Source organism: Electrophorus electricus, chromosome 19 (assembly GCF_013358815.1).
Source record: "Electrophorus electricus isolate fEleEle1 chromosome 19, fEleEle1.pri, whole genome shotgun sequence".
Lineage (NCBI taxonomy): Eukaryota > Metazoa > Chordata > Actinopteri > Gymnotiformes > Gymnotidae > Electrophorus > Electrophorus electricus.
In genome coordinates, this window is record NC_049553.1 from 4,595,733 (window position 1) to 4,614,601 (window position 18,869).

Consider the following 18,869-nt stretch of genomic DNA (forward strand, 5'->3'; position numbering starts at 1 on the left):
TGTTTGTTAGCGTGATGCTTTTCCAGTATTGTTCAGTCTACAGCTCTGGTGGGTTGATGTTACACTTACTCATGCTCTTACACTTTGGATGGCTCATGAGAGAACATCCTCTTCAGGTGGGCAGCCAGTCTCCAAATCCTCAGATATGAATAGCTTGCTGTACTGCTCTGTGTTGTGCTAATCTTGGCCTTGCTAATTGTCGTCCATACACATCTTGAAGCAGGTAATCCACTTGGTGTTGGTAGTCTCCTATAACTGGTGCCCATCAGCGCTGGTGTTCATCTAGCCATAAACAGTTAGTAAGGAAAGGAGTGAAAGTGAAGAATCAAGCTAGCAGAGGCAATCATCATTTGGAGTCGGGTCTGAGATACAGTGTAAGGCCATCTCTCACACCATTTGCAGCTGGAGGAATGTGTCCATATCTGGCTTTTGAAGTCAGATCGTGCTAAGCTTCCTTTCATACCTCATCTTGCTTTGAGTTATCAAGCAATGCGAGGTATTTTAAGCCCTATTGCACTTAAAAAAAAAAAAAAAAGGTTTTTCACAAAACATAAAAGAATGTGCATTGTGACTGTTGCAGAAATGATACAAACAAAAAAAGAAAACCCTGCAAAACTGCACTGCAATTGTGATGCATCAATAAAAGTAATTACATAAGGATGGATATTATTCAAGGTTACACTAACTGGGCATCAGCCAAACTGAACAGTCCAATGACTTGAGATCACACATAGCTCATGACAGAGATGACTGTTCACAAGTGTTCCAGAGCTGTACACAACTGTTGCCATATTAATCAGTTTAGATAATTGATTATAACCTACACAGAGCATGGCAGGACACTTTTGTTGGGTGCAAAAAAATGAGAGCAATTAGTTGAGGTCAGTTCTGGCATGTCTTGTGTTATCCTGTCCTAATGCTTCATCCTTATGGAGATGGCGAGTCAGACGTGTTACTCTTGTTCGTTATAGTGATGCTGACTTGGTCCAACAGCTGACTAATTGTCTAACTTGAGGATCTGAGTGCCCCTTGTTTGTTTCCTTTTTCCCGCAGAACAGAACTGCTTGCTGTGCCCGCTGTCAGGTTCTTTTGCACTGTATTTTCTCAGCTCCATGCGTTTTTGAAAGCGTTCCAAGACCCAGCCAGGCTGAGTGAGGGCTGGCAAGCCATTTTCACCGAGCCATACTGGGATTAGTAAGGCAACTGTTTGTTCTGGCATGGCAGAAAGTATTCACAGCTATATTTTAGGGCCGCATTGCTGACATCCAGTCAGAGGGTTGGTAATTATGATATAAAAGGGAATCACTTAAAACAACAACATCAGTGTCCGACGCAGTTGTCTACAAAAAACGGAACGGCACTTATGAGGAATTAAAACCTTCAAGTGGGTGTGTTTTTGCACGCATGCGTGTGCGTTTGTGAGTGTGCGCTCTTGTCTGCAGAGCATACACACTTCCATGGGTGCCTTAGTAAAAACGCAAGCAGGAGAGCTATTTGGGCATGCAGACAGACAATCTCTTTGTTTTGGATGTGTTAGTGTGAGTTAGCCTGGGGACGGCCACCTGCCAAAAACAACATGGGAAGTGAGTCCTAGCTCTCTGCTTTTTGTCTGGGATTTACCTCTCTAGCCTCTCTGGCTCATCACAGGGCCGACTAGCCAAAGCTTTAGTTAAGACCCATGGACTGACCAGGGGATATCTTAGATATATAGAAAATGAATATTTGGCAGTAGGGCATGTATAACTGTGTCCTTCACAGAATGATTTTGGCCATGTGGAAATGATGAGAGGAGACAAGGAAGAGTGCTTGAACACACGCCATCAAAAGGACTTGGAAAGGAAGAATGGATAAAACATGCACCCACCAGCACACCCATCTGAGAACTAATTACAAATGTTATTTATTTGTTTATTTGTTTATTTAGGTATGTGGAAGAAAGTAGAATTAAAATATATGAGCACAAATTAAAAGCATGATGAGATCTAGATACCTTTTCACTTGCATTAGAGGTATGATGAAAAAAAAAAAGGTTCATCAGTTTAACCTAAAAAATGACTTCATGTGGTAACAAGCAATTTAAGTAAGTTATTCAACCTAAATAAATACTTTAATTGGAACCTTTCCTTATTTAAAGCATTCATTTGAGTTGAATAAACCCAGTTATATTACCTGTTACCAAATGAAATAATTTCTTTAGGTTTCCCTTTTTACAGTGTAGGTTATTTTTGCATGTCAGACATGTTAAAAGATTTGTACCATTTTCAGTGTGATTTATGCTTCAGAACACAAAGAGGACCAATTGAGGAGAGAGAGGCAGCGTGAGTATGAAGATTCGATTTCCAGGTAAAAACATCAACTAGACAGTCAGTTGCACTGCTGTGGAATTTGGGGAGTGGAGGGCAGATATTTGTCAGCCCTTTTCTACCAGAAAATTAAAATAACTGGACAGTCATAATAGGAAAGAAATGACTGTCCTCCACGGCACTACACTTCCCCATGTGTGGTAACGTGAACCAATCAGTGTAGTTCCTTTCGATTCCACTGTGAAATCATACCGAATCCAGATGTCACTGCAGAACCCTCTGACAGCTGGATTCAGCAAGACTAAGGGAAAATTAGCAGACTGAATATCTGTGTCTGAACAGAGCAGCACAAACCATGATTTACTGTACTGTATTTACTGAGTTTCCCATACTGGCCAGAGAAAGATAAAGCCCCAAAACACCCAGTTCCTTTCTGCTCTGGTCCCCTGCACGCACTGCGGTCATGGAGAGAACTGCCTGCATGAAACCAATATGTGGGAAATGGCTTGGTCTCCATTCATTGGCACTGTTTCATCCACTGCCAGCTCTCTGCACCGAGACGCCGCCGTAACAATAGGCAGCTTCGGACCCAGGGGCTTTCCACCAATTGCTGCCCACCATTTCTCTTTTACGACACTTAATCCCCGATTGAGCATTTGGAATGCTGTGTAATGAACTGATATTCCTCACGGATGGTTTTGGATGTGTCTAATACAAATTGATGGGTTACAGAATGCACGGCAATTCCAGGAGTGAGGAGAAACATTGTTTTGGCTTTCTCAGACAAGCGTGACGCTCTGCTCCTGAGGCTTTAGTGAAGGGGTCGAGCGTTAGTTGCCTCAGCTCGGCCTTTGGTTTTCAGCCGATGTAGGCTCCTTTGAAAGCACGTGAAAGATTGGCGAATGAAAGACAGGTGTACCAAAGTTGCGACAGTAAACTAGATCATCATAATAAAATTAGACAAGGAAAGCTGGTCTTGGATCAGCACAGAGCCGTCTTGAGCATGCAGGGCAGCTCACTGTGACCTAACGGTTCATGTCTGGTTGTAACCATGACAGGAGCCCTGCTCCTGGTAACCAGATGGCAGGGGGACAGAATCCATAGCCATGCTGAACCAGACATCTGCTGACAGGCAGGCAGGTGACCAGTCCACCACTAGCCTTGAATTTCTTGCGCAGCAGGGCCAGCATAGAGCAACACCCCCCCACCCCCCTCGAGAGCTGCCACGATCCTGATGGGGTAAATCAGACGAGAAGCAGATGAGTGGAGCCACTAGCTGGGCTGTTATTCATATGAGCAGTCAGGACCAGTTTACTGCTTGAGTCTGCGCATGTCTTTGTGAACGTCGCCTACCTCTGTTGTTCAGCTTCTACGTGTCCATGTGTCCTAATGAAAGTGGGAATATGTGCATGTATGTATGCATGTCCTGTGCAGGCTTGTGTTGCATGTGTGTTGTTGTATCAAAAGTAAGGCAGGGTCTCCTTTCCAAAATAAGTCTTAGGACATAAATTGGAATATTTTTTTAATTATTATTATGTGAAAGGGGTGTTATGTGGTGACCATATTCAGTCATGGCCGTATCCATTCCTGAGTGCAACATGGTCATTGTCCTGTCTCCTGCAACCCCCGATGCCTCCCTGACCTCTCGGATTTGAGTCCTTGACCTTTGACCATGCTGTGCTTGCCATCCCTCTTATGCTCACCGAAGCATTTGCTGCATACAGAGCATCAGTTAAATGGCGAGGGCTTGGCAGTCTGGAGATTCTCGTTTTGAGGCGCACGTTTTTGGCAGCACGTGGCATGCTTAGCCTAAAACTTCGCTTTGGTGTCAAACAGTTTAAAAACAGGGGAGTTTGAGACAAAGCACACATGCACAGAAAGACACAGATGTGCACAAAACAAGAAACACACATAATAATAACAATAAGATAACATCTTAGGTGTGAAAAGGGAGAATTAAAATGGAATTATTAAAAAAAAAAAATACCACTCATTAAAATATCTGACGATACAGTCTGATCCAATCTACCAGTCAGTGCCAGGGTTTACAGCATGTCTGGCCATGAATCATCAATCAGTGTGAAAGTATTCACAACTACAGCCCTATTTGCTAAATGCAGTGAATGCACTGTAGGCACTTTGCCATTAGGTACATCAAAGAGGTTTAAAGATTTCGAGATTTCATAAAGGACTCTTTAAGGTTGTTTTGCACACATGCCCATGTCTGTCATCATTTGATGGATTTTCTTACCAATCCTTATCTCCCTTTGGCAGCTAACACTTTTTTAAGTTATTGCCCACATGATGACAGTTAATGAGCATTTGGACGCTTTTTGGGTGATTTAAAAAAAAAACTCAGTATAACAGCATCGATCTTTGCAAAGGTTCCATTTTAAAGGCTCTGATAGCAGTCTAAAGCAAATAATAACTCCGAGGCCCTCTTTGCACAAAGGAAAGAACCGGCTTCCTTAAATTCAAACCTTGTGACTGTAAGAAAAACGTGCCAAACATGTCTCAGATGAGAGCTGAAGGACATCTGTTACCAACATGCTCTATAACGGCCACCATCACGTTCTAAAACCCCACCATTACACGTCACGTTTGTAACGGGCTGGGCTTCATTCATCCTCCACAGCCGAGGAGGGCGAGCGACGGAGTTCATCACGCGTGGACGCTTGAGTTCCTCTGCGTGCCGTGCTAATGGAGATTAAAGCTGAACTGAAGCCCGCGTGTCAGCCAGCAATTCAGGTAGCTCATACCAAGAATGCCTGCTCTGCTGTGCTGCTCTCAAAGCGCGCACCGCAGCTTTAAACTCTGCGAAGGATGGAACGGTAAATGCCATTCCAGCCAAACGTCATTACCGCGGTCTTGCCCTGCTTAGAAAATCTTAATGTAAACAAAACAGCTTTGTGAATTGGATGTCGTCCTTTTCCATCGTCTAGTCTGGTGGATTGTTGACTAACAGATGAAAGAAATGAAACAGTTATAACTTGTATAGACCTGATTAAATTAGACTGAGACTGAAATTGCTGCTACATTTCACAGCAGCCAAGAAGTGAGATTAAACATACAATGGCAGCGGGTTAAGCAGTTCCCGTTATGTTTTGTGCGCATAAAAAAGCAGTCTTTTTTTCTTTTCTTTTTTTTGCATGAACAAACATGATCTTCCAAAGATTTTTTGTCAGTCTTGTCTAGGGGTGGAATGTGATGTGCATTTGGGGTAGACAGGTATCACAACTTCTGAGGTGAAAGAAAGAAAATGTTGATTCAGGAAAGAATGTCTGCTTCTCAAACAGCCTTGAGGAGTGAGCAGAGATGAGTCCGTTCTTAGGTTAAAATATGCGTTATAGAGCCCACTAATTGCGCCCGTCATGTTCTTGTAAGTTCTTGTTAAGTTTCACACACACATTAATCGCAACAAAAATGACAGATGTGTGCCTTAAAGGCTGAAAGATTGCTTTAAAAACTCCACGTGTAGCAACATCGTGGTATAGACTTGGTGGGGACACGGTGTAATTTCTGAATGTTCTGATTAACGTCGGTCTTCTTAAAAGTCCCGAGACTGTTTCTTTAAGAATCTAAGGTGGGAGAGACCCTCACTGACGCGCGCCTGGTATGCAAACATAAATTTAGCGACAACGTGTTCCACGGAGACAACAAATTTGGACTCAGATGCGAAATGTCATGGCACCAAAGCCACTTTTCCAGTGCGCCGAGGCTGCGTGATAATGGTGAGAATATCCGCGCTTCCAGCGTGCGTTAGGCTCAGTACGCTGGACCCCGGCGAGCGTGTCAGAGCTAGCATGAGCGGAACGGCGGCACTTCTTCTCATGTGGTCTGTGTTGCTTCTCGAGGTAAGATTTCTCCCCCTAACCAACGAATAATCCTTTATTGTCAGTCGAGTGGCAAAGTTGGCATCGTATGAGAAACCGTCCGGTTTTTGCCGGAGCGTTCAGTTTGCGCGCTGTTTACGCGTGCCAAGGTGGACGTACCTGAATGAGTGAACGTGCGTTTAGGGGTTTTTTTTAATGTTATTGTGCAAATAAAGTGATTGTGAAACAAAGATGATGAGCCAAAATGAGCAATTATAAAAACGGCAAGTCCGCCAGCCTCCTGTTATTTGAAATGGTGTGCTGAGAAGTGGAATAAGCTTTCCACGGGTTAATTCGCTGAAACGGGCCAGGGGAGTAGGGCGCCGTGATTTCAGCGATATGTCCCGGGTTCGGCCGTAGCGTTCTCCGATTATGTGTGTGTGAGTCTGTGTCCGCAATGAAAAGCCTCAGTGGAGGTCGTTGAGGAAGGCAAGAAGAACCGGACCGGGCCCAGGCTGTTCAAGGCTGGTCTGTCAGACAGCATACACACCGATGGGTTTGTTTATAAGTTGTCCTTTTATACCAGTTCATTAAAAATGTTTTAACACGATTAAACGTAAATACGTTTCTGTTAAGTAAATAACTGAGCGGTAATGTGTATTAATGTATGATTCAACCCATTTTCCTTTTTGGAAATCACATAAAGCCAGGTGAAGTTTTTAGTATAAATTAAGTTGTAAAACATTTGTTGATGAACACCTCTAAATGCCAGACGAGGAAAAGTTTGGATTGTGGTCTGCTGGAAGGTCAAATGTCTATGTCAGGCTCATTAAAAGATGATATGTTCTCTCAGACAACTGGACGACAGCGTGTCTGCTGCTTCCTATCTGGGACTGTTGTCCTGGCAACTCCACACCTGCCAGTGTGAGGACAACATCTTCTGAGTTTATATTTGTGTTGGCACATGCTGTGGTGGTCAAGCCAAGCCAGGCCGGTTTTGTTTCTCTTCATGATTACAGATTTGCCTTTTGCCCTTTCTTATGGAACAAATCCTGCAGAATTGGATTAAAACAGTAGTTCAGCATGGAAGCCACAAGTAAAACCTTATGTCTTTTGCCTCTGAAAGACACCAGCTCTAAATCTACAATTTGGAACTATTGATAAATGATTTGTGCAGGGAAGGTCCAGCTATTCAATTTACAGTGAGCAAACGTGTAAAATAGGAGCAAATGAGATCTGATTGACACACACACACACACTCTTACTAAGGTTTTGGCAAACATCTGTTGTGGTATTTATCTGATGATTTCCATAATCCTCTTTCCCCATGCAACTCTTTCTCTCTTTCTCAAACGCACACACTCTGGCACTCTCACACTCTTCTTTCTCTTCAGCTCATTCGGTATGGCTCTCCGTTCCCTGTGTTTCTACTCTCTTCTTCTGCCGCTTTCTCTCCCTCTCTCTACGCTGTCTTTCCTGCGCTCTCCCTCCCTTCCGGCGGCTCTAACCGGCTCTCCCACCAGCCACTTCAAAAGCGGCGTCTCCCACTCTCTGACCTGCCCCCTGTGCGCAACATTTCTCAGACGTGGGGCCTCTTCTCTTCTCTTTCTGACACTTTCTGTTCCTCCCTCGCCCCCTCAGGAGCGAGGAAGAGAAGCATCGCTCTGCTCGCGGCAGCCAGGGGAGCACCGACTCTCCCGAGCTCGCCTGCCGCGCGCAGGGCCGTGCGACGTGTGTGTCGCGTCGGAAGAACGCTCTGCCCTCGCGCTAATGGTCTTGGCAGAACAAACAGGGCCCCCCCCCCCTTTGTTCTAGACGTAGCAATGTGCCCGCTGGCCCTACTGAGCCGGCCCCGCCGTCTGCGAGTACCTTCACTTCCAGCACAAATGGCACAGCCCGGTAAATGCTCCACAAAGCAGAGCAAGGCCTCAAATAACAAGAGCTAAACCGGTGCGGCTCGTGCTTCACAGCTTGGCGCTTTCCTCTTGACTGAGTTCAACGAGCTTGCAGGGGAAAAAAAAAGCTGTTGACACACAATTGGCACATGAAGAGTTCTGGATGAAGAAGTCAGTGTTTTAGGTTGGGTTTTTTTTTTTTTCTCATTTTTAGGCTGTTGTTTCATAATCCCCAATTATGTTCTCAGCCACAGAAATGTTTCTTCCAGAAAATTCCATGCCTTCTTATTGACGGAGAATAAATCATACGCAGCATTATCTACCGTAAATAGTCCATGTTCGCTGCAAGAATCGTCTCAGTGTTGAATTTTCCCAGAGCTAGTCAGACTTGATGAGCAAATGGGCTTGATCTGTCCACTGACATATACGAGATTTGATATAAAATTCGTTCTGTGCTAGCAAACCCCAAAACAGAGGCTTTTCCAAATATTTGCGTTCTAATGGGGTTTTTTGTACAGTTAAGTCAGGCTTTGAAGTCACGAGAAGCCCTGAGCAGCGGCCATAAAGCAGTTCCACAGGAAAACCCTGCAGTGCGTTCCTGACCTCTGACCCATCAGGGTGGATCACGCAGGGACTTCTCTGATGATCATGTACTGTATATTTGACCTGGCCTGTAAGTTAATTTGCAACTCCACATATTTCAATGCTTGCAAGACGCTTAGGGTGCACATGCAGAAATGCCCTTGGCAGCTGTCTGCTTCCTGGCGCGGAAGCTGTATTAACTCTGTGTTTCATCTTTATGTCCGCCATTCATTACTGAGTCACAGTGGAGCGGTCAGTCATCCAGCCTTCTGCTGGTCATTGGAAGTTTGTTTATTTTTCATTATTTCACTGCTTCAGACCGCACCCAGTTCCATGCAGATGTATACCCTAAATGGAGCGTTCGAGAGGCCGGCTTCGGCACTCGTTAGCAAGGCTCTGAGTTTTTGGTCTAACCAGCGATTGCACATGAAAGCTCATCCCATCGGGCCCTAATCTGACATCGGGAAACAGATCGACGAGAGCGTGTTGGTTTACATTTGGTTAATCTGGTTAATCTGCATTTTGGCAGCAAGGCTACAGAGGACCCGTGTAGAGGGTCACAGGTTTGTTTGTTTATTTAAGTAGGCATATGGAACTGAGGTCTTATGTAGGAGGTCAGTGTCCTGTCTCCTTGCGGGACATCCTGTTGGCCGGTCAGTCTCTTTCATCCATCAGCCAGCAGGAAGGGAACTGTCATTGGCTCTCAGGGAGAGAGACGCGAGGCTGGCAAAGTTTCTCCTCCTGCCGTGGTGAAGTGTCATGAGACAGGGAGCCAGAACTGCTGAGAGATGAAGACATCTGAAGAGAGCTGGATCCATGGCAGTGGTGTTTCTGGCCAGGTTCTTATGAAACGTCAGGAATTGAAAGCAGAGTTGTGAACCATAAGGCGCTGTCATGTACAGTACCTTTTTTTATTTTATTTTTTTATTTTTTTTAGAAGCAGTAAAAGGCCTTGGGGATATTGAACAGTAATGAGAAACATAACAAACCGTTGTAGTGCAGAATTACAAAGCATTATTTATTTATTTAGTTCAAACGTCTGTGCAGTTCTCACAGTTCTGCATACCAGTGCGTCATTGACCATCCATGGCCAGCAGAGGGCACTAAAGCAACAGAGGGCCACGAGACAGTTCTCTCTCCACCACCCTGAGTTTATGTGTGTGACTGTTTACCGCTCACCTGACTTTGGCATCTGATTTACAATGATGGAAATGCAGAGGTCGTCAGTAGATAATCCAACTGGTTCTTCAGTCCAGCTGCACCCTACCACCAGCTGGAGCCTTTGAACCACTGTCTCGCATCTCACTTTAGCCACTGACCTCTTTCGCCCCCACCTGGCTTTAGAAGACTCCCCCCACTCCCGCCTCTCAGACGGCGCAAGGTTTGTTCATCGTTGTTGTTCAGAGCCGCAGATGAAGACGCTGGCTGCTGCCTCTTAGATCCTCGCCAGAAGACTGGCGGGACTGGCTCCAGGGAGTCCTCACACCTCCTATCCGGATGACGGGCCACTGTTTGTCTCTTTCTTCCTCGTCCCCCTTCAGCTTTCCTGGACAGGAGTTGAAAACGCCAATGGCCGTGGCAGGCCGAAAGAGCGGAAGAGAACTAAAGGGGAGAAAGGTTTGCGTGTGTGTTTGTGCATGTAGGCACGCATGTGCATGCAGTGGTGCGTGGGCGCGTGCGTCTGCGAGTCGCATGGCAGAACGACCCACAATTATCGGACGCCCACGCACGCGCGTGCTTACACCTGCGTGCAGTTGCTCCTAAAGGAAAACGCAGATCTGCGATCTTCTAACGGTAGCTCGACACAGCGGGAGACAGGAGTCCTCGGGGTAGAGCGCAAGGCAAAGGGTGCAAAGGAAATACAAGCAAGGGGCATGGACAAAGGAAGGACAGAGAAGCATGGGGGTGTGACGGAGGGGTGGACTCCGTCACAGGGTCAAGTGACTGAGGGAGGTTGAGGACGGAGTTGGGGTGGTGCTACTGGAGCTGGTGATGGTGAAGAGGGCAGCTCCGGGGTCTCCGTGCCTCACCACGTCGAGTGTTTGTGAGGATGGCGACGTTTCCTGTGCTCCGGCACATCTGCTTCCCGTCTCTACATGCGCTTTGTTGAAACAGGACTCCACGGCAGTGTGGGAAAAAGAGAAATGATGGATTTTTGGGTTATTTTTTGTTTATTGTTCTTTTTTTTTGTTTTTTGAGACACACACACACACACACACACACACACAGAGAACATGCTCGAACTAGTTTGTGCACAGACCTGGCAACCCCCACTGTATCTCACATTTTTCAAACGTTCAATAAAGAGACCTTCTTCATAGTCTGTGTCCATTTCATGTGACCATGTGTACATAAGTATAGTGTACTCGAGTCTACTGATGGCAGGTTAAATGCAGTGGAGGTGCTGTCACTGAAATCCACATGCTAAAATGAATAACAGCTTCTTAAATTTCTCCTGTCCAAAGTGTCCAAGCCTGAAGGACAGAAGTCCTCGCTGGCTTGCAGCACGCTTTGAGCGTCCCACCACATGCTTGACCTCTGATCCTGTAGACATAATGTTTTCCCTATCCCTCCCATGTCTTCCATAGCAGCCAACTGAACTGTTTCTGAACCGTAGAGAACTGTCATCCACATTAATGGCAATTTATGCGTCTTAAGGGAGATTTGTGTGTAAAGTAATTCGAAGTGAGCGCATTAATGTGTGGGTTGGGGGGGGGGGAGTTGGAGGGAGTACATGCATAATTATGTATTTATGGATTTGTGGTGTGCCAGCCCGGAGAGGTTTTGGGTGTGTTCACCATCGAGGGCTGTGCAGTCCTTGCCGTCTGCAGGCCGCGTATGAGTACAGCATAAGCCCAGTAGCGGTACTTGTTGCCACAGTGGTTCAGAGTTCTCTCGTAGGCTCTCCCGCTTCCACGACAACTATGAGGCTGACCCTCAACACTTCATCTCACCCTAGCCATTCCCACAGAAAGAATTCCTTACCGAGGCCATGTCCTTCTCCCTGAATCTCCCCACGTGAGTCTGATGCACGCGTGCTAAGAAAGCAGGACCCAAAGCTGGGCGGACACCGGCTTGGCCGTTTCCACCCCGGCTGGTTATAGAGGCCCTGACCTGTCTCAGAGAAAGCGCCAGCCCGCGCGGGCTCCACCAATCACACCCAACTCCCCCCAGCCAGGTAGCCATAGGAACCAGAGCACATGCTTTATGAAGTGTCCGGCCCCTCTGTCTGTGGGGAATTCCTTTAACTGTGGAAGTGTAAAAGTTTAATAGGTCATGACAGAGCTTTGACAGGTGGGTTACTGAACCCTGAAGCTGATATCAAGACGAGGCATCGAGGCTGAACCACAGTATGCAATGCTGACAGTTTGGGTGTTTTTTTTCCATGCAATTGTTTCTAAAAGGAGGGCGGGGTTTATTTTGCATTATTAATTATCGGAAACTATTTTTGTATATGTGGCAAGCAGTACTTTCCCATACCAAATACACTTCAGCAGGTGATGGAGACAACACACTGACAATAGAGGCATCCCCTCAGCCACAAGCAGTATCGCTCAGTGCCTGCCATGTACTGTCATCTTGAGTCCTGTCCTAATGATCTTCGTTCACCAGTGCAGTTAGCCTTCTCTTCTTGACTTCCACAATGACAGTTATAACTACAAATACCCTTATTGTCATGTACGTTTTACCACAAGATTAAGATACGGTGGATAAAAAAAGATACAAAGCTGACATTTATCAATTTTGTCCTTATATTCTATAAGGATTACGGGTCCTAAATTAGGTTTGTTATTACTGATTTGTTTCTTAAACAAATCCACAAAATAATGAGTATGAATAAGACCGAGAGCAACTGTCAAGTAAGGTGTGGTTCCTCTCCAGTGATATTACATTTACGTAGTTCAGGGATAATTAAGAATGAAGTTTCGTCTCTTCGAGCTCTGTGGACGTCCGCCCAGATTTGAGATGAATGGTGTTTGACGATGTCCTTTGACAAGCACACAAAAGGCTGTAAAGCAGTTCTGGGTTGCATGCACACTGCACAGCTCAGCAGCCTCTTGCATTTGCAAATGACTCAGAGCGCTATGCCCAAATCGCACTGTGCGCATGTAGCACCGCAATTAGTCCTCTGTGTGAACCTGAAAAATACAGCTATGTCGCTCAAGTATTGCAAACACGTATAAACTACAATGAAATTTGGTTATCTCAGTTATGGAAATCTCAAATTCTCTTGTTTAAAGTCCCTTCTATGTTTATTGGTAATGGCGTCGGACCTGTTGCTGTAGAATAGACCTGTTGAATAGATTTAAATGTCGTACTCATTGGCTCTTAGAGTAATTATTTACACTTCTATTTTAAAAATACTGTAAAAATACTTCTGAAATCACTGATTTCTATAAAAGATTAGAAGAGTATGTAAGAGTCAGAGTCTTTATTGTCTATATACGTGAGCATAACTATTTCATTGACAGCCTTCCCAAAGCAGCAAAATATACATTTAGGTATACAAATTCACATGGACATTAGAAAGCAGATTACAGTGTTTCACGATTTATATTTACAGTATAAATTACAGTTTTACAGAAGCAGCATAGTGGTGGTGAAATCTAAATTTTTATGGTAGATTATATTCTATATGAAAGGATCTAAAAGCAGACACAGCAGGTACATACGAATAAAAGGCTGTTTTAAATTTGATAACCCGATAAATACTGTTAAATGACGTTACATGCTTTTGAAATGTAAGATTGAATATTGAAATGCTGTTGAAATCCTGAAATGCTGTTAAGTGATGTTAAATGCTGTTTAATGTAAAATGAAATGTAATTTGCTGTAGTGCCACTGAGGCTAAGGGATTATTTGGTTGTTGCTGTAGTTGTGGTTGAAAACTGAAGGCTAAGAGGGTAATTGATAATGACAAGTATTTTGCAAACTAGCCAATTAGTCCTAATCCAAAATGACCCTCAACAACTAAATAACCCCTAAGACTATACCACTTTGGGAGAATGTTGGTGTAACATTAGTCCAAGAATGTTAATGTAACATTAATGTGAGAATGTTAGTATAACATTTGTCTGAGAACGGTATTTTAACGTTAGTCTGAGACTGTTTAAAATAACATTGTTGCAAAAACATTAACATAACGTTAGCCTGATAACTTTATTTTAACCTTGACCCAAGAAAGTTATTTTAACGTTATTGCGAAAACATTGTTTTAATGTCACTTCAAAAACATTAGTATAACTTTAGTCAGAGAATGTTAATGTAATGTTAGTGCAACATTGGCCCAAGAACGTTATTTTATCATTATGAAAACGTTCGTATAACATTAGTGCAAGAAAGTTAGTTATTTTATTGTTAGTCTGAGTTATTGCTGTTGAATATTTTTACCAGTGTTATGAAGGCTATATCTTTAAACTTAAGGGACTTCATTGGGTTTCTATGGGAGGATGGAGGGATGAATGAAAGGATTGAAGCAGTGAATACAGAAGAACCATGTGGAGTGCAGTTTGGATGACTGGGCCTAATATTTCAATCAGTACAGCAAATTTAGCTGTTCTACCTTTATAGCTGAAAGAGTTATAAAGTTGATGGATTCTTATGGAAGGATGGAGGGATGAAGGAAAGGATTGAAGCAGTGAATACAGAAGAACCATCAGTGTGGAGTGCAGTTTGGATGACTGGGCCTAATATTTCAATCAGTACAGCAAATTTAGTTGTTCTACCTTTATAGCTGAAAGAGTTATAAAGTTGATGGATTCTTATGGAAGGATGGAGGGATGAAGGAAAGGATGCAACAGGTAGATAGATGAGTGCAGTCAGTATGAAATGTAGTATGGGGCTTGGGGTCAGCTATTGAGGGGTAATTGGCTTTGGGATAGTTCAAGCTGAGGGGTTATTTAGCTGTGTGTGTTGTGCTGTGGCGGCTAATTTGGGTTGAGGGGTAATTGCCTATGGGGTAGATGAAGGTGTGGGTGTATAGCTCTGGTGGTAGTTGAGAGGTTATTTGACTGATAGGGTAGTTGTTCTGGGGCGTTTGGTTATAGGGGTTATTTTGCCTGAGGGGGTAGTTTTTGAGGGCAATTTGGCTGTTGGGTTAGAAAATATAGAAGAATATAACCTGTAGCTGGTATTAATACAAAGAAGCTGGGAAAAACATGACATGATATTATTGGTTCATATTCCTTTTTGCCTACCTTCCATCCATTTACACAGGAAAACATTACAAGAAAACAAGAATTTTGTCAAAGACATATGACATTAGTTTGTAAGGTATGCGGGCCTGAGTTAATAAGGTTAAAAATTATATTTTGAGTTCAGGTTGATGTGGTTTAAACATGAAGTGTGAAAAGTTCAGTGTCACTATAACCAGACACACTGAATGTTTCTGTTCGTAAAAAGCCATCCTCCTGTTAGTTCACAGCAAAGTTATAAAAGTTATTAAAGATTTTACATAAATGGAAGGTGACAGATCCCTGATCATCCAATAAAGTTTTATGCAATTCTGCCCTATACACAGTGCCATTGGTACTCCCATATCACTCAGTGTAGAAACAAGGAGATTGTTTTCGTGACAGAGAAATTAGTGGACAGGAGATGCACGCGGAGAGAAGCAGGATGTTACAGGCTTGTACAAGAAATACAAGACGAGGAGAATGTGCCCACACAGCTCTGATTGACACTATCTGACATCTCACGATGTCGGTGCAGAGGGTGAGATGGTGGAGAAGAGGCGGTGAGGGGTCGGGTGGTGTCTGGGTGCTGCACGGACGTGTCTGCCCCTGGCTAAGAGCCAGCCGCACACGCCTAGGCCTCTACACGTGGAAATACTCGCAAGAGCGAGCGAGCACAGGACTTGTGTTTGTGACACTCTGACCTTCAGTGGGCAGTAATGGGCTGCGTGCCCGTTCGAGGCGTGGCAGTCCTTTAGGCCTCTGGAGGACAGGGCGGGACCATGTCTACTGCCAACCGCCACTAACCTTTCACCTTATTAGTAGCCAGGGATATATTGTTTTCCCTCCGAGACAATGGGTGTGTCTTACCGGAGCTCGGGTGTAAACAGACTTCCTTTTGCACAGTGCCTGCGTGGAGTGGAGGCCGTGGGGTGGAGTATAGCGGTATGTCACATGTTAATCATTAGCTTAATATTGAGCCTCATCACCTTACTGCCTTGTACCTTGCGCTTCTTAATCTATCATTCCCCTGATGTCAGTGGGCACTCTTAACAAATCTTAGACTCGCACAACAGTGAATATGGCGACGTTGCACATCTTTGACCAGGTGCTGAGCCATTTGGAGCACATTTTGCTGTCGGTGACATAAGCAAATTAACGGAGGCTATTTTTCAGCACAGGCACAAAGAACCCCTCTATACTGTGCACTCTTGTGCGTACCAGCATGCATTCAGTGTTAAAATACTCGCCATTGCCAGACTCACAGTGCTGTAAACACACTGGAGTCAGCGCGGTCTCCGGAGTGCCCGCTCACCCTCCCACACCTCCGTGGCCGCTGCTTTACCTGGCCTTGGCCTACTTCACCCGTTTTTCTGGGAAAGGCTCACGGGCAACTCCTCCCTCTGGGCGCCGGAGAGAACCATCGATTGCACCCCACCCCGGCCAGGGATGCCCGGCCCCGATGATCTTCCGAGAGACCAACGGAAAGCTGGCTGATTGGTTTAATTTCAGTAATCTGAGCCCAGCATTATGATAACGTTATTTTGCATTATTTTCTTTTCCAAATAGACCTCTTGATTTGGATGGATTAGTGTTAGTAGTAGTAGTAGTAGTAGTAATAATAATAATAATAATAATAATAATAATAATAATAATAATAATAATAATATCATCATCCCCACTGCAGGGATTGCTTTAACACGCCAGGAAGGCTTCCCATGTTTGTCCCTGTTTTAGATCCATGTCCTCCCACTGCAGGGTCTGTGGTTCAAAACTCCCAGTCTGCACAACTCATTAAAAGTCTAAGAGCATGACCTTGACTTGTGGAGCACCTCCTCTCTACTGCTTCATTGTAACACCAGTGTGCAACAATTTCTGCTTTTTTAAAATAGTGCACATGACAGTTTAAAGCAAGTGCATCCACACTAAGGATTTTATTATAAGACAACCAAGTACTGCAAAACAGCCTCCCATTGTGAAATAACTGCATATACAAAAAAAGTAGAATCCCAGTCATTTATCCAAGATTGCCCTAAAAACATAATAATCTTACTTTTTAAATTTGTAAATTTACTGCAGTATCAGGTTACATGTGAAGTCAGAGGAGATTTTGGTACTGTATTCTAATAACAACAAAGCTTCAGTTTAAAGTACTAATGTTCTAGAAACAGTGAATCATCTCTAAATGTGAGATGGTCAGCTCCTGTAACTTTGACACAATATCAGTGTCAGTCTATGTTGTGAATACTGCGTTTGCTGGTTAATAGTGAGACAAAAGAGAAAACTGAATGTTGGGGCCCCAGAACAGTATTTGAAACCTAACTATAACCTTGCACTGTTTGAACTGGCAACATTTCTTTCAGAACCAAAAGGCCACATATGTCAGAAGTAGTCTGAAATATTTTCAGAAGTAGTCTGAAATATTTCTGCAAGTAATAGAGAAACGGAGAGAGAAAGAGAGAGTTCCTCTGAACAGTATGGCTCCCTCTCCTAACTGTCCCTTCCTGTCTGATGTGCATCTCTTCCCCCAACCTTTGACCCCAAATCCTCTGCTTCCCGCCTATCTTGCTCTTAAAGATTAACAGAGCGCTGACTACCTGTATACCTGCTAGAGGCATTACTTTATAGGCTGGGTAGCCATGAGAGAGCAGAACCTCTTCTAACCCCTAAAATGAGGCCAGCTTTTGCATGGGCTGCGGTTAAGGGGATGAATTGGCACACAGACCTCTGATTGTTAAAGGAGGCCGCAATCGTGATTCATTAAATGTCAGAGATCATCTTGATTGTATTGGAAGTCGGTTCTTCTTGTGTTTAATAACAGCCGAATCAGTGATATTGGCATCTGCCCTGTTTTACTCCAGTCTGTCTGTATGCATAAACTTTGAACTTTAATGCCTTTGAACATCACTTGAACTGTGATACATGTAATATAATTCACTCTGGCTGAATATTACTTCATAGTATGTAAAACACATGTTTTCTAATGCACACGCACACACAAAAAACCCCACAAACACACCTATTTTGCAAAGTCTTTTTTTGGCAAAGCAGTGAAAGGTAATCGCACACTTATCAGACTGAAACCCGAGCTCCTTTAGCCCTTTAGTATCCTGCTATTTCAGCAATACCTTACGGGAAGTGTATCACACGCTAAGCAAGATTTCATTTTTTTTCCCCTCTACTTTTTCATTTTCTTTCTTTCGTCCTCAAGTAATTTAGCTCATGTATGGCCTGGCGGGCACTGGGACAGCGCGTCCGTCAAGATGGATCGTTCCGTCTGTGGACGTACTATGTTTCGTGCACGTTTTGTGCGGTGAGTGCGGGGGGGACAAAGAAAGGTAATAGGATAGCCCAACAGGTTTGTCAGTGGCATAAAAATTCAAAGCCTACTGGGGGTCATTCGTGTTAAGTGAGTGTTCTGTGATTCTCCTGTTCCACCCTTTGACATCTTTCAGCTGGATTGCGACACTTAGTAGATCTTGCATATTGAGTAACCATACTGGATTTCAGTTCAGCTTACTCCGGGAGTCTTATCACGATAATGAAATAAGTTTATATCAGAGTAGTGTTACCCCTTGTATAAGGCAGCCATTATTTGCCATGCATGCATTATCTAATGTCCACTTCTCCATCGCAAAAGACCTCACAAAAAGTTCTGCCTGTTTCAGTCAGATCGCGCTTCACACTGAATTTAATTTCAGTATGGAATATCCCTTAAGAGGGTGAGAGAAGCTGAGGATGTATTCTCTCCCTCTGAGCAGGCTGGCAGATCCCTGGAGTCTTATATGCCCACCAACGCTTCAATATCAACGGTTTCTGCGGAGTGACCCGAAGCCAAACTTTGCGCGCGCTAATGCGAAACCTCATGTAGATTTCGTGTCGACAAAAGATAATTTCCAAGCGCTTGGTACAGTTTGCGGGCCCTCTTGGGATGCAGCCCACTGGGAATTCTGGGGGAAGGTAGAGGCCCCTGCCAGCTCCTGCCTGGCCCAGCAGGCGTGGAGGGCAAATGAGCAACTCGGGAAGACATGGCGGAGTATAGGCGCAGAGCAGTGCCGGCCTCACTGATGGTTCGAAAGACATTTCGGGGGAAACATGATAAAG

The 18,869-nt window shown here is 44.3% G+C and overlaps 1 protein-coding gene across 1 annotated transcript in view; it reads left to right on the forward strand.

Annotated features, from left to right (window-relative positions):
• Positions 1 to 5,976: 5,976 nt before the first annotated feature.
• LOC113577336 (ADAMTS-like protein 1) overlaps positions 5,977 to 18,869 on the forward strand; it is a 69,613-nt gene continuing 56,720 nt past the window's right edge. Inside the window, exon 1 of the mRNA XM_027009924.2 lies at positions 5,977 to 6,157. Within this exon, the coding sequence (XP_026865725.2) occupies positions 6,032 to 6,157 (126 nt within the window). The 5' untranslated portion in view covers positions 5,977 to 6,031. The remainder of the gene's footprint in view (positions 6,158 to 18,869) is intronic.